The sequence below is a fragment of the Dermochelys coriacea genome, chromosome 11 (assembly GCF_009764565.3).
Source record: "Dermochelys coriacea isolate rDerCor1 chromosome 11, rDerCor1.pri.v4, whole genome shotgun sequence".
NCBI lineage: Eukaryota > Metazoa > Chordata > Testudines > Dermochelyidae > Dermochelys > Dermochelys coriacea.
Window position 1 is genome coordinate 20,673,513 of NC_050078.2, and position 25,527 is coordinate 20,699,039.

The 25,527-nt window shown below is 38.0% G+C and overlaps 1 protein-coding gene across 4 annotated transcripts in view; it reads left to right on the plus strand.

Moving 5' to 3' along the window:
• SPOPL (speckle type BTB/POZ protein like) overlaps nucleotides 1-25,527 on the plus strand; it is a 74,297-nt gene that overhangs the window by 11,818 nt on the left and 36,952 nt on the right. For 2 of the 4 annotated variants that reach the window (XM_038421521.2, XM_043505071.1), the window contains exons 2-4: nucleotides 22,853-22,988; nucleotides 23,177-23,298; nucleotides 23,579-23,730. In XM_038421521.2, the coding sequence (XP_038277449.1) occupies nucleotides 22,911-22,988; nucleotides 23,177-23,298; nucleotides 23,579-23,730 (352 nt within the window). In that variant the 5' untranslated portion in view covers nucleotides 22,853-22,910. Of the gene's footprint in view, nucleotides 1-15,124; nucleotides 15,289-16,118; nucleotides 16,191-22,852; nucleotides 22,989-23,176; nucleotides 23,299-23,578; nucleotides 23,731-25,527 lie in introns of those variants that run through there. The other 2 variants (XM_043505068.1, XM_043505070.1) reach the window with 2 other exon arrangements.

Consider the following 25,527-nt stretch of genomic DNA (forward strand, 5'->3'; position numbering starts at 1 on the left):
GCCAGTGTTCTTTGGATTTGTGTAGGCATGTGTCTCTTAGGAAACTTAGTAGGTAGTGTAATGCATTTCTCTTTGCTGATTCAGAAACTCATTGCTACTACAGGATCTAGAAAGATTGAATCTACGAGATTAGTGAATCGAGTTACTTATCTACATCACTAGTACTGGCTTGTTTCTCTCAAAAAGTGACTTACGCTTTCCTGTCTAAATGAACAGCCTTTCTGTATTTCTGTAAAAATACTTTGTTGCAGAAGTGACCAAAGTAAAGTGGTGCAAAGCATGTTAACTAGATGCACAATTTGATAATTTGACCTTTATTTTAATTTATCACTACTACTTCCCTTCCTGTGCTGTTTTTCCAGAGCGTGAAGCAAGGCTGTGTTGATTTCAAGTATACACAAATTGAATTCCGGTTACCCGGACAGAAGGATTGCCAAACTGAGTTGCCTTAGATACATTGAGGGTAATCAGTGTGTTCTTCCCTATTTTTTGGTGTTGGATTTCTTATGGGATTGAAGTGGGGAGTGGATAGTTCTAGGGAATGTAAATTGTGAGCTCGTGAAGGGTTAGAACATGTTAAACTTTTTAAAAAGCATCCTTTTTAACAGACATTGACAATGAGCTAAATATGTTTTGTTAAAACCAAGCCAAGAGTTTTGAGTGTTTCTGCTCTTTGTCTACACTAGAGCACTCAATTAATTGTGCTTCAGTTAATAGCATCATATATACCGAAGTATCAATAACTGAGTGTTTCCACCATCAACTGGTGTAACATTTGCCCTTGTGTCCATCCTTGCATCCACCAATGTGAGGTGTGGGTTGTCATCTGGTATACAATTTAACCCAGTGTTTTTACAGAGGTAAACTCTCAGCTCAATTGACTATGCAACATGCTGACGCAACTGGGGTTCTGTCAATTCTGACAGATCAGATTGCTACCTCAGTTGGCAAACCTCTATGCAGCAAAAAAACCAACAAAAAAAAATTCCCTGCAACAGCGAGTCTCCAAGTCTGGGTCAACTGATTCAGGCTAATGCTATGGGGCTAAAAATAGAAGTATAGGTGTTCCTGCTGGTGCTTGAGCCCGAGCTCTGAGTCCCATCCTCCTCTCTGGGTTTCACAGCCCAGGCTCCAGCCTGAGCAGGAATGTCTACACTGCTATTTTTAGCTCTGTAGCACAAGCCTGCATCAGTTGACCCAGGCTCTAAGACTCATTGCCACATTTGTTTTTTCCAGTGTAGATGTACCCATAGTTTACAGGCTGAGAATCCGCTCTCTGAACTACTGACACCATATCCCCTTCCCTCTCTCCTTTTCTGCAGAGGATCTCTGGCTGAGACTGCACTGTTTACCTCTTTGTCATGCCCTCTCACATATGTCTTCTTTCCAGAGTTAGGGTTTCATCTGGTAAACCACCATTAGCTGAAGATTTACAGTGTTGGGGCAAGGGAAGAGGGGAATCATGGCTAGGGAACATTTCTGGGATAATGAGGGGGACTGAAGAGCCAGGCAAGGCAGAGAAATTGTCACTCTGTACATGGACAGCTGTCAGGGCAGACAGATTGTTCCTTTGATGTTGACAGTACACCAGTTGTTCCTTTTGTATTGAGATAAAGCCGAGGACCCTGTTGTGCTGGGCACTGTGCAAACATATAATAAAAAGACTGTTTCTGTCCCAAAAAGTTTAAAGGCTGTGTTCCAGTGTGGTTGCAGTTTAATCATTTAGTTTCTTAACTTTGAATGGACTAGTCATTGAACTGAAATAGTTGAGTAAACTGAAATGGAAGAAAATATTCTCTGTGCCTGAGAAAAGGCTAATGGTATCTAAAACAAATTTAGCACTTTAACAAACTCTGGTTCCAGGTACTTAGCCACCGCCTGCCAGCAGCTCAGTGGTTTGACTTCCTTTAAAACTTGACATCAAATATGTATTACTTCATTTTTTTGGATTAGTCTGTTTCAATTTTAATTTTCAATAAGTAAAAAAAAATCAGACTGTATTTAATTTAAACTTAAACTGATTTAAATTTTTTTAAAATCTGATTTTTCTTTCTTTAAAAAAAAAACCAAAAACCTGTTTTTTATCCACCCTGTTCAGAAGTTATATTTAAGTTTACATTCCATTTTTGTATGTCTTTAAAGATTTTTATATGGTCACAGTGTTTTGTTTTGTGGTGGTTTTTTTTTTTAACAAATTCTTGCAAAAAAATCTAGAGTTGGCTTGTTTGACAATTAGTTGTAACCTGAAGCTATTATTTATTGTTTTCACTCTAGAAAAGTGTGTATCTCTACAAAATAAAATTGCAAATTTACTACGACAATGATTTGGTTGAATCTGCCTGTACAATTTAAGAACTCTGTTAGATTATGAACTCTGCATGTATCTTTACCAAGTTGCAAACTCCACTTTGAAGGTGCATGCAGCCCATTGTCTTTACTGTTGTCCTTTTACCTCCATGTTGGACTGAAATTCCAACAGGGGTACTGGCAAAGGTGTATCAGAAGAGGATTGGTAAACCTTGATGGGGTCCTATTCAAACAGGAAGCACTCTAGAAAAAAGGCTGACCCCTTCCCTTCACAGAGGAACTGTTTTCTGGGGAGAGGTCACCTAGCAATTAAATCACCTGGGGTCACCTGTTATGGCTGAACAGGGAGTCACCTGACAGAGGAGACTGACTAGAAGGTTATAAAGAGGCTGCTCTGTTTGTTTCCTCTTAAGATGAGGACACATGCTGCAGGAGTCGAGGGTGAGGGGGAGACGCGCTTTTATCTGTGTGAGCATATGGTCCCCCAAGCACTTCTAAGGGAAGGATGAGCTAGAGAGGGAAAATGTACATAAGACTTGGGGGTTTTTTCTTGTGTTCTCTGTGATTCTCATTATTAAAGGGCAATGCTATATTTGAGTCCTGTGCAAACTCTGTGTGTGTTCTGTACCTACCATGTGCCCTTTGAAGAGATAAACGAGAACGCTCACATTTGATGGAATTCTAAGAAAGGGACTATTTAAATTACGAGGGCAGTCTGAGGAGCCCGTAATGGTTCCATGGGCTAGGCGTGTGGGCAGTGTGGTAACAGTTCTCATGAGGGAGTATTAGATGAAGGGTCTCACTCTGACAGTGCATTTAGGACTCAAGAACTAAGACAGTGCCTGAGCCTGGGCTCTGTGCAGACTTTGAAGGCTTAAACGCCCTTTTTAAGGGCTGGGATTCCTTTCAGTCTGGTGGGCTGCCAGCAAGAGAAGCCCAACTAGGGCTGTGACGTATTTGGCATATAATAGTTATAACTGAAGTAGAATGGACAGAATTCAGTTTATAGAACTTATTCTGCAGGAAGATGGATATATATCTCAGAGGTGGTTCTCCTATTTGTCTGAATGCATACATTTAATAAAACTTTTTTTCTCTCTGATTTTTTTTAAAAGAAAGTAGTAATAGTGGAAAGGGGCAGTATTTATTGTAATCAAACTTGTGGATGATTCATAGCTGGGAGAGACTGCAAATGCTGTGGAGGTTAGAATTTAAAAACTCTTTGAATAATACATTGGAGAAATCGCTGAAATGAAGAAAAAAAAAAGTCAATAAAGGCATTTGAAGAATCAGTCAAAGCATTGGACACTCTAAATGGCTACTAATTTCATGGACAATTACACTACATTCTTACTAAAGACACCCCTTGCTCCTGGGGGCTGTAACTAACTGAGATGAGTTCTCTCTGCAAGAACTGCATGAATATAAGAGGTGGGAGGAAAACTACATTAGTAACACTACAGAAGAGGGTGAGTAAAGTTGATGAGTTAGCAGTATACAAAGTTTACAAAGAGCCAAATGTTATGTTGGGCTACGTTAATAGGATTATCATGTGACTTAAGCAAGGTAACTTGTATTCTTGCTCAGTAGTGGCTTGTCCTCAGTTTGGGTACTACATTCAATTTTGGGCATTGGTTTTTTAAAAATCTTTTTATTAAAACAAAGTTACAATACAATGTTAACATGCATCATACAATCCATATTTATTCAGGATCAGGTTAATATTCAAATAACCTGTCTAAAGATTAATAAGAAATTGAAGCAAATAACATAGCAAAAATTGCAGCAAGAAACAACCCCCCAAAGTAATGAGTCATTCACTGCAGTTAACTGAATTTTGTGAGGGAACAGTTATTTCAAATAGCTGCATCATCAAATATATTTTTATCAGATACCTGATACCTGTAGTTTGGATTTATCTATAAATGTTTAGAATAATATACTGTAATACAACATTTTTAAACTGTGGTCTGCAGAGAGCAGGCTGGTCACATGATGTTGGCTTTCCTCTTGGTTTCCAACTACTAAATTACATTAAACACTTCCTTATATTTTTTTATTAAAGCAATTTGCTGTAGTTGCCACAGGAATAGTACATGATGCACAGTGGGCGGGGAGGTGTTCTATGAGACATTCTAGGAGTCGTCCACGCTGTGTTTCTTTGTCCATGCTATTGACATTCTTCTTTGCTGGGAAAGCTTGCAGATTCATTATGATGGATCTTACCCCAGCATGCAAAACCTTGGAGGAAGAACCAAAACTATCAATCAAGGCAATAGTCACTCCTGTGAAGACCCAGCCAGATCATTCTGCCTCCAACATTTGCAGGGAGGCTTTACAAGACCTCCTGCTCAGAGCAATAAGAAAATAGGGCAAAACAACCAAAAAGGGATCCTTTTTATTTTTCATCTGTGAGGGCTTCTTTGGTAAGGACATCTCTCAGGCGACCAGAGATGTAAAGAAGCTGGCAGTACAGAGCACAAAAATGTTTGGCCTAACTGGATCCAACTTGGTGTGGATCACCTATGCTACATCTGCTGTGCTGACCAGAGCCTCAAACCATCCATTGACCATACCACCACTGCTTTCTCACTCTCCTCCAAACAGCCAGCCTTGGAGGGATGAGAGGGAGAGCAGCCCGCACATGGAAGAACAAGTAGGGAGTAAGGGGCCCCATTTCTCATGTCGCTCTTATGTAACTTTACCTTGCTTACTGAGAGATAATATTCCTGCCCTTCCCTTGAGCAGGAGGTTAGGGAACACATGTAAAATTCAAGGCCACTTATGGGGTATCTCAAGAGTGATTCTTTCAAGTGTTACAAAGCACAGTGGCAGCTGTGGTTCCCCCCTTTCAATTCCCTTTTCTCAGGGCATAGAGGCCGTTCTCCCTCTATACTACAAAGAAGGGGTGAAAACCCTATAAAGAAAAGAGAACCTCTCAGGATTCCAACACTGAGTGTAATTTCTCTCTGCACCGCCCTGCAAAAATCTGAGAAATTGGGAAAGAAAATCTAAGGCATCAGGGAAGGACACTACCAGGGATCCAGAATCCAGGGAAGGATTCTGACTGCAGGGGACACTCCTCCACAGAGAGAGATTTCTAAGGCTTAATTCCCCCCCCCCCCCCCCCAAATAAAACAAAAGTAACATAATATAAATCCTTCCAGTGTACAGGCTCTAAGAAGGGACAAGAAAGGGCCCAGGGAGCACAAAGAATGTTTTTCATATTCATCTTCCTGGGAGCAAGGACATCTCTTTTGGACTTGGAGCCAGAGCTCATGGAGGAGGAACCTTAGAAACTATATTTTTTAGACAGGTTGTTTTGAAACCATTCTCAGGACTACTTTGCAGACTCTGTGTTCCTCCAGAGGAGCCCTTGGAAAAGGAGTTAGTCCACCCACAAGTAAACTTTTCCTGATTGATACTCCCAAAAGTCTCATTTAAAATAATGATGATAAAGAAAAAGAAAGCGAAGTTACATCAGCAGCCTTTAGTAGACATGCAGCCTGCATGTCTGGTGCTAGAGCCATGTACGCATGGTCTGACTCCTTAGTGCCATTCAAAATCAAAAGATCCTCTGGAATAGCAGACATTTTTTTTTAAAGCAAGAATTTCATAACAGTGGCTGTTGTGGGAGATGCTCCAACCCCAACAAGCCTGAGATTTACAGTATGAGTAGCGTGTAATACTTCTGTGTGACAACAGCAACTCCACCTGGCTAAGGCCATGGAAAGCCAATCCATAGGCAATCAGATACTAGGTACCTCTAAATATCCTGTCAGGTAGGCTATCTTGTAAGTCTGTAGATAGCACTGTCATAGAAACCACTTTTAAATTAAGCAAATAAAAATATATCAAAGGATACCTTGGAGCGCAAAAGGAAATACAGACCCTATTAGAGGTCTTGGCACACATACCAATCCAGATAATTATAGGAAGGATATTCATCGAGCTGACCAAATAAATCACTTGGCATAAGGAAGAAAGGAGATGTTTCCGGAAAGCCCTTTATATCGGGCAAGCATGACTACAGGATGACTCTATGATGTGGAGCTCCCCATATAGGGATCAAGTAGCAGTGAATCTCAAAGTGTCGGATCAATACTACATTGGAAAAATGGAAAATTCTGCTTACTTGGATAATTCACCACTCCACCCCACCTGACATGGCAAACAGTGGGCAAATAAATTTGTGCACCTGGGCTGGTGTATTTTCATGACAATTTTGCAAAGTTGATTTAACCTATTTTTGAATCTGTGTCCAATCCATAATTAACTTCTCTGCCAAGACAGCCAACAATAGTACCTCTCAGCGAAATGTGGTGATTGACACGGTCATAAATATAAAGGGAAGGGTAACCACCTTTCTGTATACAATGCTATAAAATCCCTCCTGGCCAGAGGCAAAATCCTTTCACCTGTAAAGGGTTAAGAAGCTCATGTAACCTGGCTGGCACCTGACCCAAAATGATCAATGTGGGGACAAGATGCTTTCAAATCTGTGGCGGGGGGGGGAGGCTTTTGTCTGTCTGTGTGATACCTTTGCCAGGAACAGATCAAGGATGCAAGCCCTCCAAATCCTGTAAAGTTAGTGAGTAATCTAGCTAGTAAATGCATTAGGTTTTCTTTTGTTTTGGCTTGTGAAATTTGCTGTGCTGGGGGAAATGTGTATTCCTGTTTTTGTGTCTTTTTGTAACTTAAGGTTTTGCCTAGAGGAATTCTCTGTTTTGAATCTGACTGCTTGTAAGATTATCTTCCATTCTGATCTTAGAGTTGTTTTCTTATCTTTTTGTTGTTGTTGTTGTTTGTTGTTCTAATAAAGTTCTGGAGAACTAAAACGTTTTTTAAGAATCTGATTGGGTTTTTTGGGTCTTAAAAATCCAAGACTGGTTTGTGCTCATCTTGTTTATTCTCAAGACTCCCCAGGAAAGGGGTTGTAAGGGCTTGGGGGATATTTTGGGGAAATAGGAACTCCAAGTGGTCCTTTCCCTGATGGTTTGTTAAATCACTTGGTGGTGGCAGCGTTTACCTAATTCAAGGGCAAAGACTTTGTGCCTTGGGGAAGTTTTAGCTAAGCTAGTAGAAATAAGCTTAGGGGGTCTTTCATGCAGGTCCCCACATCTGTACCCTAGAGTTCAGAGTGGGGAAGGAACCCTGACAGACACTTACAGCTAGAAAGCTGAGACGCATCCCTCAGGTTATATCCTGGTTCCAGAAGTCATGTTTTTATACAAAGCAGCAGAGCATGGTAGAATAGTATTCACTGCCCTATACAAAGCAGCACCAAGGATAATGTCAAAACAAGTAACACTGCTTACCTACGGCAGTTTTAGCTCAACTAAGGTCAGTTTCTTGGCCAAACAGTGTTTAAATCACATTTCATCTTCAAAGCACTTAAGCTTCAACATCAAAACCTGTGAGTTATGATCCCTCTTCCAAATAGGGAAAATGAGACAGAGGTAAGGTTCCCAATACCACAGAACAAGTTTGTGTTAGAGACTAGGTTGGCATTTAGCAGTTTGTCTTGTAATTGGGTCAGAGATAAGACATACTAATTTGTTGTGTTGTGCTGTTAAACATCTGCTGCGCTTTAACTCGGTGATCTTTCAGACGGCATAATGTAGTCCCTCATGTTTGCATATAAATTTGCAAACATTTCAGATTTGGGGGCTACATAAATATGATTTTATCACATTTTGTACAAATTTCTGCAGGAGTAATCACTAACAAGATAACTGTATGAACTTTATGATCTAATATAGTGAGGCGGTGGAACCCTACCTCTCTGACTCTCTCCTCATACTGCACCAGAGAAGAAAGGGGCAAAGCTTCACAATATTGGTAAACCACAGCGTTTTCAGTTTGCAGTGTGATAGACTAGCTAATATCTGTTTGGTTCTGCGCAGAAACACGTCAGTGTGGTCATTTGCAAAATACCACCTCTAGCATGGGTGGTTTTGGGAATGGGTTTAATTTTGCTTTTGTAATATATACTTGTAAATTATGCTTTATGCTGTTTCATTGTCTCTTCCCTTTGAACAACAGCTATACATTTGAACTATGTATATTTTATAATATCTTAAAAAATGAGATCAGTCCTGTTAGAATAAGGTCCAACCCTCTTTCTAAATCTGGAATAAGAGAACTATTCTAATCTGTGTATTATTGTTCCAGGTCTGCCTGTGTGTCACTCTGAAGCCTAGAATGTCTGAGTCAGTGTGAAGTGGTGGAAACAGCTACAAACATGGTTGAGAGCTCTTTTTGTTCAGAATATCACCAGGTTCAATTTTCACTGGGATTTGTGGTCATTTACTGTCCAATATTAAGTTCTTAGCCATTTTGTCTTCATGAATTACACCTCTGCAATAGTAAGGCATGCCTTACCAAGAGTCTGTTTCATTGAGATATTAGCAGTAACTAATCAATCACCATCCTTACTGTACAGCTAATTTGCCTACAACAGTTGCATTGATTGTATGAGGGAGACTGGACAGATGGTGGATTGCTTGGCCCAACTGCTACCATTCTTCAAAACCACCCACACAATATAGCCAGCACACATAATAAACCCAATTACATGTAGCTCCTTACTGCAGCCCACCCCTCTCCTTTGCCACAGAAATTCTCAAACTCCCAGCATAACACGCGCACTCTCACGCATGCTTACTGTCAAACCATGCACATGAGCAGCAGAGCCACAGATCATCACTAACACGTGAAGAAAACAAGGATACCAAAAGATCTTTCTACAAAAGCATCACATTGGTACTGCTGAATCAAAAATAGCTGTAAAAATGCAGGAATGCAGCACATCTGTGAAACTGATCATAATAGAAACAGTATGTTCTTTGCACAACTTTGTCCTCAGGAGAAGTATAGTAATTCTGTTCCCTGATAAGACCTTAACTCTGAAAAACTCCTTTCTGGAGGGATTGCACCCAAGACAGCCTTTAAAGATAGAAAAGTCCTAAAGGCACTTCTGACCGAAGGATCAACAGGATGCTTAATCAAAGGGTTTAGTACAAGAACTAGGTCCTCAGAGGGAGTTCTTCGCAACTCTACATGAATGAAAAGATAGGCAGCTGTAAGAAATCTTATGCCTCGATAAGAGAACAATCCTGCACCTACTTGCTGTCTAGTGAGCTAGAAATGTCCATCGCTTGGATTTTAGAGTGTTGTGTTTGGGGCCAATGTTGAGACTTTACTGTAAGAACTTTTATCTCCTCACTCCTCTGGGCTGGGGGGGAAAAAAAGTTGCCTTAATTTCACCAAATCCATCCATGCTAGTGACTAAAGGTTTGTCTACTCTACAGTAGCCCAGCTACAGTGCCATTGAGGGAGGGGTTTTTCTGTTGATGTAGCTGAGAGTCAGTAGTTAGGCTGATGGAAAATTCTTCCATCAACCAAGCTGCATCTACAGTGGGGGTTAGGTCTACCTAACTACGGCACACAGGGCATGAAATTTTTCACAGCCCTGAGCAATGGAACTAGGTTGATCTAATTTTTAGGTGTAGACTAGGCCTTAGGCATTGTACACCGGGCCTCTGGAGATGCTCAGTTTGCGGGATACTTTCTCAAGGTGTTACCTGCACAAAATTCTCTGTTACCCGTATACTCTATGGGTATCCACTTTTACCCTTCCATGGGCTCAAGGCGTAACCCTGTAAATTTAAGTACCCATCCTTACTCAATTCCTAGGAGCTCAGGGTGTCCTTTGTAGGACCTTTTATCAGTGAAAGAGCCTTACACAATAATATCCTTATCCTCTATTTATTAACAATTACCAAGCAAAATACACAAGCTAAGAATACAATGCTATGCTCACCAATCCTGATCATTCAGGAAGACTTTACTGTTAGCCAGGCAAGGTCAGTCTCGTCTGGATTCTGGTTGTTGGATTCACAGTTGTGCAGAGGATTCTTAGCAGCTCTGATCTTAGGCTGTGTCTTAGAGGTGAGTTAGTCATTGTCTTCTCCTCCTCCTCCCCCAGTTTATATAGTGAAACTTGAGTCCTGCTTAGCTATACCTTAACTAATCATTTGACTAAAATATTATTAAACGATTCTCTAACCAATCCTAACATATTGTAAAACAATTCTTTAACTAATCATACCCCACCACATTCATTAATTTGCAGCTAGTAAAATTAATTATGTAACAGAAACCATACAGATAAACAATAGAGTAATGGAGACCATAAAGACAAAACAGTAAGGAAGTAGGGATTTCACTACCACAACTTGTTGATAAGTGATTGATGGCATTCTATCTGGCAAGCAAACAAAGTTTTCTTTAACCATGTTTCTTTATCTGGTGGTGATGGGTACTATTAGGACAGGATCACCTTCTTAACAGACCGATATTACATTGTTTTTATATTTTCAAGAACATTATGAACAGGAGAAGGCAGTCATGCTTTTGGCAATGGGAGACAGTGCATGATAGTAACTACAGCCTATTAATCTCTTCTGATATAAGATGTCAGAACCTTTGCTGGATCCTGGATACAAATAGGCGACAGGGTGAGCAATCCAGGGTCTAGCTCTCCACTTGACATCCCAAACTTGATGGGTGGTGCTGGCAGTGAGTGCTGTTCCATCATGATCTGCTACTTTGTGTTTGTATAAACCTGATCTCTGAAACCAGGATGTTACCTCTGAGGGGTTTCTCTCAGTTTCCTAGTATATAAGGGAAAGTCACATTTGGTACTGAGAGGTACTCTTGTTGGCTGTCTCAGCAGAGAAGCTAATTATAGAATGATCATAGGTTAAATCAGCCTGGCAAAATTGTCGTGAAAATGTACTAGCCTCTGTGCACAAATTTATTTGCCCACTGTTTGCCATGTTGATAATGAGGGGAGGAAAAATACATTAACCAAGTAAGTAGAATTTTCCTAGGCTGGCACAAACTATTGGCCACTGAGGTTAGATGTTTGAGAGGGGTAGCCATGTTAGTCTGTATCAGCAAAAACAACGCAGAGTCCTTGTGGCACCTTAGAGACTAACAAATTTATTTGGGCATAAGCTTTCATGGGCTATAACCCTATCAGGGTTCCTTCCCCACTCTGAACTCTAGGGTACAGATGTGGGGACCCTCATGATAGACCCCCTAAACTTATTCTTACCAGCTTAGGTTAAAAACTTCCCCAAGGTACAAATTTTGCCTTGTCCTTGAACAGTATGCTACCACCACCAAGTGTTTTAAACAAAGAACAGGGAAAGAGACCACCTGGAGATGTCTTCCCCCACCCCAAGCCCTACACACCCCCTTTCCTGGGGAGGCTTGAGAATAATATCCTAACCAATTGGTTACAAAATCATCAAAGACCCAAACCCCTGGATCTTGGAACAATGCAAGAATCAGTCAGGTTCTTAAAAGAAGGATTTTATTTAAAAAAAAAAAGAAAAAGAAAGAAAGGTAAAAATCATCTCTGTAAAATCAGGATGGAAAATACTTTACAGGTTATTCAGATTCAAAACACGGAGGATCCCCCTCTGGGCAAAACCTTAAAGTTACAGAAAACAGAATACAGAATAAACCTCCCTCTTAACACAGGGAAAATTCACATAAAACAAAAGATAAACTAATCCGCCTTGCCTGGTTTACCAATAAGCAGTATTAGAGACTTGGATTAGGATGGGTTGGAGAAGATGGATTTCTGTCTGGCCTCTCTCAGTCCCAAGAAAGAACAACCACGTAAACAAAGAGCACAAACAAAAGCCTTTTTCCTCTTCCCCTTCCCCCCAAGATTTGAAAGTATGTTGTCCCCTTATTGCTCCTTTTGGTCAGGTGCCAGCCAGGTTAGCTGAGCTTCTTAACCCTTTACAGGTAACAGGATGTTGCCTCTGGCCAGGAGGGATTTTATAGCACTGTATACAGAAAGGTGGTTACCCTTCCCTTCATATTTATGACAAACTCACTTCATCAGATGCATGGAGTCTTCTCTAAAAGTGCCACAAGGACTCCTCATTGGGTTTTTTTTTTTTTGAGGTTAGATGGTACTATTTCATGTGGTTAGGGTTGTGAAACATTGGTAGGACAGCGTGATGAAGATTATGCTAACACTGCCTGTTGTATCTTTTCTGTGGCAAAATAGGACTGCTATCTCTAGAGAGAACAATCCAGTGCTCTCCCCAAACCTACAAATTAAATAAACACTCTCTCTTTGTAAGTTTGCTAAAGAAATAGTTTCTGCATCAACATAACAGTTGTAAAAAACCAGACTTTCAGCTCGTTCGGACTTGTTTTGTTTTTTATGCACAAAATGTCATTGATTGAAAAGAGATTTTGTTCATTTAATGTAGTTTCACATGCCAACAATTTGAGTGAGGAGGAGAGTAATGTGGGGAAACTAAGCAGGGGAAGGAACATTTTGGTTGTATACCAGGAAAAATCCTAATGGCAGCAAACTATTAGAATGGGATAGTCGCCCAAGAGGAATAGAGGTGGGAAAACCCATCACTTGGGTCACATAAAACTAGACTGGGTAATGCAAAAGAAATATACTGTAAGAAACTATCTTGCTTTTTATCCCCAGGGAAATGGACTAATGTTTCCTGGGGAAAATGGGCTAGATAATCTAATCAGTATTTTCGGCAGTTTCCTATAATATTATACAGGGTGGATTCATTTAAATCAAAACAATTTAAATCACTGATTTTTAATTATGATTTAAATCCACAAGCAGGAAACCTTGATTTAAATAACTGATTTTTAACTGTTTTGCATTTATACTTTTTAGTTGTTTTGTTTAAGCAAGTTTGATTCTGATTTGGTTGGTAACCCTTAAAATATATTAATTTTTCAACTACACATAGCCTTTTACACTAAATTTGAAGCTACTTTGGTTAACCAGCAAGGTACATTATATCTATACACATTTATTTAAGGAATTATATAGCTTTAATTACACTTATTCAAATTATTTTCTTTTTTATTACTTTAGAAAATGGTGAATGATGATTTTTATTTACTAGATTAATTTCTTAATTGTGATTGTGTCCGGCTCTGTTTGGATGGAGATTAAAATATAATTAAAAATGCACAAAACCAGCATTTTAGTTTTATTAAATAGTATTCTTCAGTGTGCTGGATACATAAGAAGAAAAGTTTATCAGAACATGTTCGCATTTAAAACTAAGTAACTTATTAAACAAAGGAAGTACTTAATTAGCAAATTGAACTAGTTGTTTCTGATCATCATTCCTTGAGGATTTTAGAAGTGGTAGACCTCATCCTCTCACATGTTCATACCTAGTTTTATTTATAGTTTGGAAGAGAAAAACAAACTTCTCCTTTTTTCAACTCCAATTGGTTTCTTAATTGTGAATGAACTAGCCATTGAACTGAACTAGTTGAGTAAACTGAACTGAAGATTATTCTCTGTGCACTTGCAGAAGACACTACTGCAGTCAGAAGCTGGTTTAGCACTTCAGCAAACTCTGGTTCCCATTGCATAGCCACTGACTTCCACCTGTTCAGTGACTTTCTTTAAAAATTGGCAGCAAACATGTACTGCTTAATATTTTTTGTATTTTGTTTAAATGATTATAATAAGCTTAGACCTTAACATCGGCTGTCAATTTCACATTTAATTTTAAATTGGTGTATTTTTCTGTATTGAATTTAAATAAAACTGATTGATTTTTAATTGAATTTTTATCCATCATGTTATGAAATAATTGATGCAAGGATAATTCTGAGTTTTGCTAATAGGAATATATGTGAACCAAGAAAGGATACTACCATACTTTTTGCAGCAACTGAGGGAAATTCACTAAGTACAGCATCTAGTTTTGATCACCTCAAAAATAACAAAAATTAGAGAAAATTCAGGGGACAGCACAAATGATAATTGGAAAATAAGAACTGATAAGATAGATTAAGATACCTAGGATATTGGGTTTCCAGTCTAGTTGAAATGCATGCATGTTTGGAGGAAAGTGGTAATTTTTCCCTGTCCTCTAGCAATCCCTCAGTATAGCTATAGTATAATTTATTTAGAGCTGAGAATTTTTATCTGGCTCCTCCCCACCTTTCATTGTCATTGACTTCAGTGGATAGATGACCTCATTCTCCAATGCATGTTATGGAGCATAAAACTGAGTTGTTGTGAGTTTAAACCCCCCAAAATGTAAGTTCATTTGTTTTACTAGTAGCAAAGAGACATGGAGAAGATGACATTTTATAAAATGGGAAACTTATGATCAACCAGTTGTAATGAACTGCATCTCTATTAACAGTTCTGCTGTTTTTAATCTAACTTCATATTAAGGCTAGAAATATACTGGATTAGAAATGGAATATAATAATTATTACAGTAAACTCACATGCTTAAAGCTTCTTGTATTAATGGGTATAATACATATCCAGTGTCACTAAAATGACTGTGAACTGTTGGTTTGAAAGGGAGGTGGTTTTAAAACTCCTATGTGTATTTCTGATTCCAGTGAGAAGAGTCTTTAGATTAATATGCCCCACTCAGTTTCTGGTGACCCTTTGAATTAACTAATTATTCATATGCTTATTGTTCAGAAATGGCAGTTTTCCAAAGGTACAAAAATTCTATGTGAACTTGCTTGCTTTCCCCTACTTGTACTATCCTTGGTATAGTCAGACTTGAAAAAATCTTATTTCTCGGACAGGAGACAGTTAGGATAGGTGACTTAGATGAAGTCATATTGCATGCAAGACCAACAAATTGAAGATCAGGCTGTTGTATGGTTTTGCTGGATAACCTGGGTCTTGACTAAAGCAATTTCACTGTTAAAGTGCATAGAAATTTAACAAAACTCATGCTCTGCTGCTTTGATTTTAGAGCAGAAGTGAAAGTGAACCATCTTGTCAATTTCTTGCTGCTTCAGTGCGTGCTCTGATCAGGATCTGGGTCATTGGATATCTGGGTGTTCAGTGTGGTATGGAGTCTGTAGCTCTAAATCTGCCAAAAAAGAAACTACAATCATGAAAAGGAGGCAAAAGTAGGTAAGAGAGAGAGTGGGACTTGAGTGATGTAGAAACAGAGACTGGAAAATTGTCCTTGTCAACAACTGTTTTAAAGTGTTTGAGAGAATCTCCTTTTAAGAAGTTGACACTCTTGCTCCTTCTTACAAGTTATCCCACAAGTCCTCCAAAAAAATAAAGAAAGCAAGACTTTATATTTTTAATATTTCTAAGGTATATACATCGAATTTAAAGATATACTTGGCCACAGAATATTTCTAACTGCATGGAAAAGTAACACATCTAACAAAAAATGTTTAGTAGTTAAAGTACAGTAATTGAATTAGCATATATTAGGTGCTTAGATACCAGTGCCAGAGTGATAAGAATTAGTAAATATTAGGTAAATGCTATTTTGTATGCGCTTTTCAGAATTATCTGTTACTTTCAGCATCCTCTTCTAATAACAAATGAACAGATTGGCAAATTGCATAGCCTTTACTTTGCAAATACATATTGAGTAAATGCTGTGCATCCTCCAGCAGGAAATTTAGTCTCACATAGTTTGGTGTACAGGGAATGCAGTTTGACCTTGGGAACAAAAGCGTACTTAATCTTTGTAATTAGATGTAATGATTATATTATTTTTATCATGTAATGTAGTTATTTACAGACAGACAGAAGTCCGGATAAGGATAACAGATCCTTTTAATTAGCTTTTTGACTTGACTTGTCTTGTCCTCAAATTCAGACTTTCTTTCCAATAACAGTTTATTAATTATTTTAAAGAACAAAATGATCAGTTTACGAGACTAACATTTTGACAAACTTAGTAAATAACACTTCTCATGACTGAGGAAATTTTTTTTAAGTATCTGTAGGATTTGGGGAGGAAGAAGATTGCCCTGATAAAGTGACACTAAACCCATTTTAACCAGCCATAGGTATATTGCCCTAGAGTAAGAGACCTATATCTAATGACAGCTGGTACACTGCTCCTGCATGCATGCCGCTGTGATTAAGGGAAAGAGGACATTTAAGACAGTTTTGCATGCCCCTCATTCTGGGTTTGCTATGCGCTGGTTTGATACTGTGATATATCCTTCATCATGAGTTGGGTTTTTGCACTGTGCTTTAGCCCAGGATTGGGAGCCAATGAGATTTTAAACGATCAAGTATTTGAAAACTTAATACTTCCTTCTCCCAAATAGTAAATGTCAAAACTTTATTGTATTGATTTCAATCACAGGAAACTAATAAATTAAAATCCAGCAGAACTGCTTTGATAATGGGGATTGGAATGGTATCACTGAAGCTAGACCATGTTAATTTGAATTAGTTTGCAAACTCACTTTATTGTTTGGGAGGGGATTGTATTGACTTCAGATTAACAAATCAAATGTTCATCCATGAAAACATGTACATTGGAGTCCACTTCATATCTGCTTTCTAAATTTAGATATGTAATAGAAATGAAAGCAGGAATTATTGGAATTGATTCATCATATACACTAGCTGACCTTTGAGAAATAGTCTGCATTTTTAAAATTTCTGTCAGACAAAATTTGGGTAGATCTAAACTACAAAAGGTTAACTTGCTTGTCAGCTTCTTTAGGATGATAGTTGAAGCATGTTCAGTGCATCTAAATGCAGAAAATATTATGACAACTCAAACATGTAAAATGCACATTTAATATCTGTTGCCAATACTTTCGTTTTATTAGTCTTTTCCTTAATATTTTCTTACTGCAATGAGTAGTATTGTTACTAAGATCTAAGACTCTTATCTTGGGGGCTAAGTTGACTAAAGACAGTATTGCATATTACAGTATTATTTTAGGTAATTTCTCTTGCCAAGTTACTGCTCCTATTTTATTTTGGTAGGCTTCCAGGCTAATGTAAAGAAGAATCACTCTGGTTATTAGTTGACTGTTGTCTATGTATTCAAATCAGCATGGATAAAAATCAATTATTTTTTAAATAAAATTTTTTTGTTACTTAAATTGAATATTTTTGATTTAAACTAAAACCAGGTTCATTTTAAAAAACTGCTTAAAATTAAATTTGAAAAAGCTGACCTATGCTAAGGCCTTAATGTATTATCTATTAGTCATTTAAATTAAATAAAAATTAAGCAGTACATGTTTACTGCCAAGTTTCAAAGAAAGTCAAACCACTGAACTGGTGGATGTCTGGAGCTTAAGCACCTGAAAATGGAGTTGTTTGGACTGCTAAACCAGCTTTTGATTGCATTAGCTTCTTCTGTAGGTACAGAAGAGAAGATTTTCTTCATTTCCATTTATTCTATTACTTCATTTCATTCAAAATTAAGAAACTAATTAGTAGCTGAAAAAGCAGGAAAGTTTGTTTTCATCTTTTAATCTGAATAAAAACTAGATGCAAGAGGATAAGGTGTACTTGTTCCAAAATCTTAAGGGAATAATGACTGGAAACAATCAGTTCAATTAATTAATTATAAATTTCCTTTGTTTAATAAATTCAATTTTAAATGCAAAACATGTTTTTGATAAACTTTTCTTCTTCCGTATCTAGCACATTTAAGATAGTTTTATTTAATAAAAAGAATTGTGCATTTTTAATTGTATTTGAATTTTCATCCAAACACAGCTTGACACTAATCACAAGTAAAAATTAATTACCATCTAGTAAATAGTTAAGCTATATAATTGCTTAAAGAAATGTGTATTGATAGAGTGTATACTCCTGGTTAGCAAGAAGCACCAAATTTAGTGTTAAATGTGCAAATCAGATATTTTAATGCTTGCCAATCAATGAGAATATACCTTTCTTTAGCAAAATAACTAAAAAATACAAATGCAAAAACTCTATTAAAATCATGCTTTCCTGCTTGCTACTTTAAATCATAATTAAAATTGGTAATTTAAATAGCTTTGATTTAAATCCACAGTCATTCAAAGTGTCTGGGGAAATGGCATTGTTTCCTTTGGCTAAATATTTATCTAATCTCTATTCTCTATTGGTTTTTTAAGATTTAAAAAAAGGAGATTTATTCTCACTGTACTATTCCTACAGCTAAAGTATGGAAATACTATACTTAAGGACATTATTAGTAGCTAAAAGCAATTAAAATATTAGTTGAATTGATAGGTGGAGACACACCTGAGTGGTTTCAGACCAGAAGCTTTTTGTAACTTATACACAGATATTTGTTCCAGAGTCTGTTCATTCATTTACTACAGAAGACATGTAAGAATTGCCAGTAGTATAGTTTTAATTGTATGATGGTGGAATTGGAGAGCAGGGAAGTTTGCAGCCCACTAAAGAAACTTAGGTAGAGAAAAGGCTATCAAAGATAGTGAACCTGAGCATTAGCAATCTACATTGCAAAATGGTGCTACGAGTATGTGTATTTTCTTTAACTGAAGCATTTTTCTTTAAGATGGAATGGTCTGATACAAAATGCTTCAAAATCTCTTTAGAATAGAGTAAGTTTTCATTGACTGTACATTATTTTGCACTGAGTGTTGGAACAGATCTTACAGGATAAGAGGTGTGGTCCTCAACAGGCTTCCTAAATCATTGTTCACTGCTTAACTTTTGAGGAGAAAACATAAGTAAACTTCAAATCATAGGTATTCAGTAAGCTTTATCCTGTGCTTAGGAGTGGCGTACGATCTGAATACACCTACCCCAATATAACGCGGGCTGCTCCCAGCCCCACGCTAATTCCCCAGGCCACTCTGGGACTGCGGGGCCCCCAAAAGTGCTCCCCCAGAGCTTCTGCGTCCCAGACTCGGGGGGGGGGGAAGCCCCTGACTGCCCCGAGACCCTCTGCCCCTTATCCAACCCCTTGGCCCCGGCCCAGCACCCTTAACGTGCTGCTCAGAGCAGCGTGTCAGAGCTTTACCGAGTTGTATGCGAACCCACGTTATATTGGATCGTGTTATATCAGGGTAGAGGTGTAGTTAAAGGATAAATTATTGGAGGCCCATTATTTAAATAGGTATCCATACATCTATTTTAAAATGTTATACTATTGCAATACCGCTTTAGAAGGTCTAGCATATAATCACATTTAGAACTATGTATAATCAAACTCTTTCCCATAAAGATTTCACGTGTGCTGTGGCTCTTTTTAAGATCCTTACATCTGATGCTTTAGGTTTTAGACTCCTATAAATGCTAACTAGACTTGTTTTGAGAGTTGAAAAGTATCTAAAATGAGTGACAGACATAGATGATCCTCTGATAGCTGAGCTACAATCAGCAGCCAAGGAAAACCCAAGTAAATATGTACTGCAGTAAAATTGAGATTGTATGCTGCATGCAACTTTTAAAAAAAAAACAAAACACTTCATTAATTTGGAAAAAGCTAACTGAAAGTCTGGCTTTGTGATAGGAAGGTGAAGATTATGCTGCTGCAGGAAAGCACAGCAGTATTTACTTTTTGCTGCTTTTGAGGTTAAAACTGTTGAGCCAAGACTGATGCAGGGAGGAAGCTAGTTACTTTGGATCAAAGAATATGGATGTAATGCACTTTCTGACTTTCCTCTCTTGGTGGCATGGTAGTAACATGTTTCCTGGAATCTTAAATTCTAGGAGTGTTTGTGGAAGATATTCCACCCCATTATACTGGGGCTCCAGTTTCCTATAGAGGATTACATAGGAAAGCTGCATTGTCTCTGCTGCAAAGGATGATGGAGTAGGAGGTAGTATGGGGGGCTTCTGTTGATGGCACTGCTGGCGGAGAAAATTAAACCAAGGCCAGGGGTCTTAGGAGAACGTGAAGTGGATGAAGATTCTACCGCTTGTCCTGTGTGTGGGGAAGGAAAAATTTCTGGCTACTAGAAGCAGAGTAACTATTTGACCAGAGTTTGGCAGAGAGCACAGCTAAGGAAAATCGCTGAGGCTGAGAGGAAGGTAATATATTCATCATTCAAAGGTCCACAGATCTGTTACAATGGGTACATCAGCCTGATTTCAGCTTGAGGACAGAGACAAATCTATCTGCCGATGGCGGAAGAGGAATGTCCTGTTCCCTGAATTCCCTCCAGTCTTACTGGCCTCCTGTAGTGATCTAGCCAGATCTTGTTGTTGTGAAATTTTTCTGAGGGGAAATTCCAAACTTTGTTCAAATTTCTAACAATTTGGGACAACATTTGTCCATCTAATTCCTAGTTGTGCCCAAAGATAGCATTTGTGTTTAAGGAAGACTGTTTCCTCAGCACTGCTTCCCCTTTTCAGGCATTTCTAGCAACTGGTGCCCCTTCAGGGAATGAGCTACGCTGGAAAAGGCCGGAGACAAAAAGAAAATCTCTCTCTTTCCTGGAGCTCAGCCTGATCTATGGACAGGACATAGTTCCTCCTCACAGTCCAGTTCTGCTCTATGGACAGGACATAGATCCTCCTCACAGCCCAGTCTCAGTCGTGTCACCCAGTTCTTTGCTCTTGGGCAGGATTGGGGAAAAACTGGCTCCAGGGCAAGCAACTCCTTCTCCTCATCACCATGGAAGGAGTGCTGCCAGTGTGCATATGGGAGGACCATGCTTATAATAAGTCCATAGAGCCTGGAACAGCAGCCATGCTCTTTACTGCTCAGTCGCTGTCTCCCCTCAGGCTGCCAATGCAGCATGGATAACTGCCACCACCATAGAGTGTGGTAAGAGGCCTTTTTGCCCAGCTCCTTCCCCCAGTCCATCTCTGTATCAAACCTACTGGGGTTCTCTATGATATCTCAGGCTGGGTCTTGCTGGGGAAATGCAGAGCCCTCTGGCTTTTGTGGCTCCCATGTAGTAGAGAAGGGTTCAGTTTCTGCAGACTTCATTCTGAATTCCAGGCTAGTACCTTCTTTAAGAAACCAGTGAGGAGAGTATCTTTGAGACTTGGGGGAGAACATACAGTCTTAGTTGTAGGAAGACAGCTGTAGGAAGAAGAAAGAGAAGGGGACAGACCTGGGTGGGGGGGGAGAAGAAGGAAAAAAGCTATTTTGGTATTTTTAAGCAAGTGGCGCAACTAATCAAATTTGTGGGGGGTTTTTTTTTGTTTTTTGTTTTTTGTTTTTTGTTTTTTTAATTTGGTTGAAAGGATTGGCAAAACTAAAATTAAGTAGGAATGCAGGCAAACAATGGCCATAGAGCAGGCAAAGGAAAGTGTAATATTTATTGATGGTGTTTTTTTCATTTTAGAAAGTTTCATGCATTTTTTTTCCTGTTTCAGTGCCATCTGCAAGACTGTGTTTTTTCCTTATTCAGTGCAGCAATTATCAATATAGGTGTGTGTAGTTACTTGTTAGACTCAAACATGAGTAAAATAAGATTTCAGAACTTAATCTGGATTGTAGTCAGTCATTACCATTTTAATACAAATATGTTTGCTTTTTCTGTCATTAAGAGTGAGCCATGTTGCTTTATATATAAAGCATACTGAAACAATTTTTAAAAATGGACTTCAGGAAAAAATTAATAAAATATACTTGAAGTTAGGCAAAAAATCCATATTTAGTATGACTCATAAAATACTGGGGAAAATATGGTAGACTTATTTAAGGCCCTTTTATCAGAAAATGTGAAGTCTGTCTTATATATTAAATTTTTGTTGTATTTAGTTCAATAATTTTGGTATTTATAGAAACAAAGCTGTCCATGGTTATCACCTGTAATATGGTGGTCACGTGCTAGTTTCAGTGATAGTTAGGGACTTGGTTAAAAGAGGCTTCATGTGCTGAGAATTTTTCTAAAATATTTTATTGTAGGAACATGCTTTACAATATTCCAGTTTGTCTCAACTTCTAGTATGTTGGAGAAAACATGATACTGAGATGTAAGAGTAAACCACAGCAAGAATATTTTAGGCTATGTCTTGGAGGCACTTGAATGAGCTCCCAACTACATAATAATTGTGGCAGTTGCATACAAATGTACTCATGGCTTATTGCCAGTAATATGGCTACTTAGTTTAAAAAAAAAATTGAGTTCGTGCCTTGTCCTTAATTCTACTTAATAGAAGTATGAAGAAAATACTACTCTTTAAAATAGCATACTTTTTCTTATCTTTTCTTCTAAGGATCCCTGTACCATTTGACTCTCTTGTGTCCCCAGATGACCAGCGCCTCTTTCAGCTACAATTTGTGGCCCCACAGGCATTTTCAATTCACTTTATCATTATTAATTTATTGCATACAACATGTAAGGCACTTTACAAATAAAAAGGACCCAGTCCACAAGGGAAGGCTTATAATATGACTAGAGGGGTTGAGGTGGTAATTGGCAATGGTAATGTTCAAATAGCACAATTATTTTTGATGTACGATATATAGGTTGTCTCTGCCTGTTCTAAAACTAAATATCACATTGGGATCCAGCCTGCAGATCTTTGGGTAAAATGTGCTTCTCAATGAGTGTATGGGACCTAGCTAGTGTAGATATAAACACAAACTATTGCCTTCTCTGATAATGTTGCTTTTGATATTTTTAGTAATTTACGTAAAGGAATTTCAAAACTACACAGTTAAAACAATAGCTGGGGTACCAAAATGTAGTAATAGACTTATTTCCTCCCCCACTCCCTATTAAACTATTCTTTGGTCACTCTATTTTATTAAATATAGTCATCTTATTTTTTGTAGGAAAATTGCTGAAGTGTGGACTGCTGCCGTGATACTGAAATCTGCAATAAAGGTGGCAATGTCGAGAGTCCCCACCCCTCCACCACCTGGAGAGATGTCCAGTGGACCTGTGGCTGAAAGCTGGTGTTACACACAGGTAACTTATACAAACTTCAGTGATTGGGTTTTTCTTTTCACTAGATCAGTCTAGGCAAATGTTTTTCTTATAGCAATTTGAACAGTGCTGACAATTTAACTATTCTCATTGGTAGCAGTTACTTGTATGACAGGTGAGTTAAAAACTGAAGTCTCAATTTGAAGTAATTTTCTACATCTTTTGTTCAGGTGAAAGTAGTAAAATTTTCCTACATGTGGACCATTAATAACTTCAGTTTTTGCCGAGAAGAAATGGGTGAAGTTTTAAAGAGTTCTACATTTTCATCAGGGCCAAATGACAAAATGAAGTGGTAAGATCTCTTCTTTTTATCAATTATTTGTGGTCTTTTTAACTTAAGGGGTTGAAAAGTTAAATAACGTATTACACACTGAATCAAGAGAAGATTCTGAAAGGCTAATACTAAGTATCTAGTGTTTTTCAGATAAGTCATGGTTACAGCAATCATAAAGGGGGAGGGGAATACAAGGGAAACATTTACTTGTTGGTGTACATCATCATGATGTATTATCAAAATGTTTCTAAATTTATTCTGTCCAATTTAAAATTTAGTCCTTTACATTTTGTTTCAGGTGCCTGAGAGTAAACCCAAAGGGTTTAGATGATGAAAGCAAAGACTATCTGTCATTATATTTGCTTTTAGTCAGTTGTCCAAAAAGTGAAGTCAGAGCAAAATTCAAATTTTCCCTTCTGAATGCTAAAAGAGAAGAAACAAAAGCAATGGGTAAGTGGAATTACAAATGGTTTAATGCAGACTTTTAAGGAAATCCCCATGAAATTAAACTCTGAAATGAATTTACTTTTACTTTTAAAATAGAAGATGTAACTCTGAGGCAAGCTTTAAAGTATCTAATGTTTAAGATCCTCATATGATCTTCATTCAATTTAAAAAAAAATCTTATTTCATATTTTGCACATTTATGAACATTGAGCTAATCTCATAAATTATAATTGCTAACCACAGTCATTTCAGATTCAATCTTTGTTCTGTTATCTGACCCTTGTAGTAGGTTCTGTTTTATGTTACCCTAATTTTGCTTCTTTTTATAGTGGATTTATTTACTTATTGTTGATCATACACTGACACTTGCTGATTGATTTCCATATTAATTATGTTAAGCTGAAATACTTTTTATTGACATCTTTACACATGTGTAAAAACTCTAAACTTTGGTCAACTTCTTCCCAGTTTGCAGTATAGTCAATCCATATATATGTTGGGTTCTTTGAATATATGCTGTCATAAATATAAAGGGAAGGGTAAACGCCTTTAAATCCCTCCTGGCCAGAGGAAAAACCCTTTCACCTGTAAAGGGTTAAGAAGCTACAACAACCTCGCTGGCACCTGACCAAAATGACCAATGAGGAGACAAGATACTTTCAAAGCTGGACGGGGGGGGGGGAACAAAGGGTTCTCTCTCTCTCTCTCTGTCTGTAGTGCTTTTGCCGGGACCAGAGCAGGAATGCAGATCAGAACTCCTGTAAAAGGTAATAAGCAATCTAGTTAGATATGCATTAGATTCTGTTTTGTTTAAATGGCTGCTAAAATAAGATGTGCTGAATGGAATGTATATTCCTGTTTTTGTGTCTTTTTGTAACTTAAGGTTTTGCCTAGAAGGATTCTCTGTTTTGAATCTGATTACCCTGTAAGGTATTTATCATCCTGATTTTACAGAGGTGATTCTTTTACTTCAATTAAAATTCTTCTTTTAAGAACCTGATTGCTTTTTCATTGTTCTTAAGATCCAAGGGTTTGGGTCTGTGTTCACTGATGCAAATTGGTGAGGATTTTTATCAAGCCTTCCCCAGGAAAGGGGATGTAGGGTTGGGAGGATTTTGGGGAGAAAGACGTTTCCAAGCAGGGTCTTTCCCTGTTAGATGCTTGGTGGTGGCAGCAATAAAGTCCAGGAGCAAAAGGTAAAATAGTTTTTACCTTGGGGAAGTTTTAACCTAAGCTGGTAAAAATAAGCTTAGGGGGTTTTCATGCAGGTCCCCACATCTGTACCCTAGAGTTCAGAGTGGGGAAGGAACCTTGACATGGTGGCAGAGCAGTGGGATTAACCTGAAATCATTTTGAGATCAATTTGAGATTTTTTTGAACCAGAAGCACAGATTTTAAAGAGGGACATGTGTTTTTTTTTTCCCTTTGGGCTGCTGGAAGGCAGGTTTTCAGCTGAAAGTAGTTAGAGATTTTTTTTTTTTGTCTCTGCTTGGGGGCCAGAGCAGAGACAAAAGGGAATTGTCTTTTGTGAGCTGGAGTTTTCTCTACCCAAGGCAGGGTAGTTAACCTCCTGCAGGGAAATTCACAAGTCTTCACAGACCTGAAGAGGAGGCTAGTTTGTTTTTTTTTTTTTTTGTGGTGTTTCATTTTTGTTTTTGTTTTGTTTTGTTTTTGTTTTTACCAAAGAGCTACATAGAGGGATTTTCTGTCTATTTGCCTGGAAACAAAGGTGTTAGGGGTTTTTTTGTTTTTTGTTTTTTTGTTTTTTAAGGATTTTTCTGTAGGCTGACCATCACTATC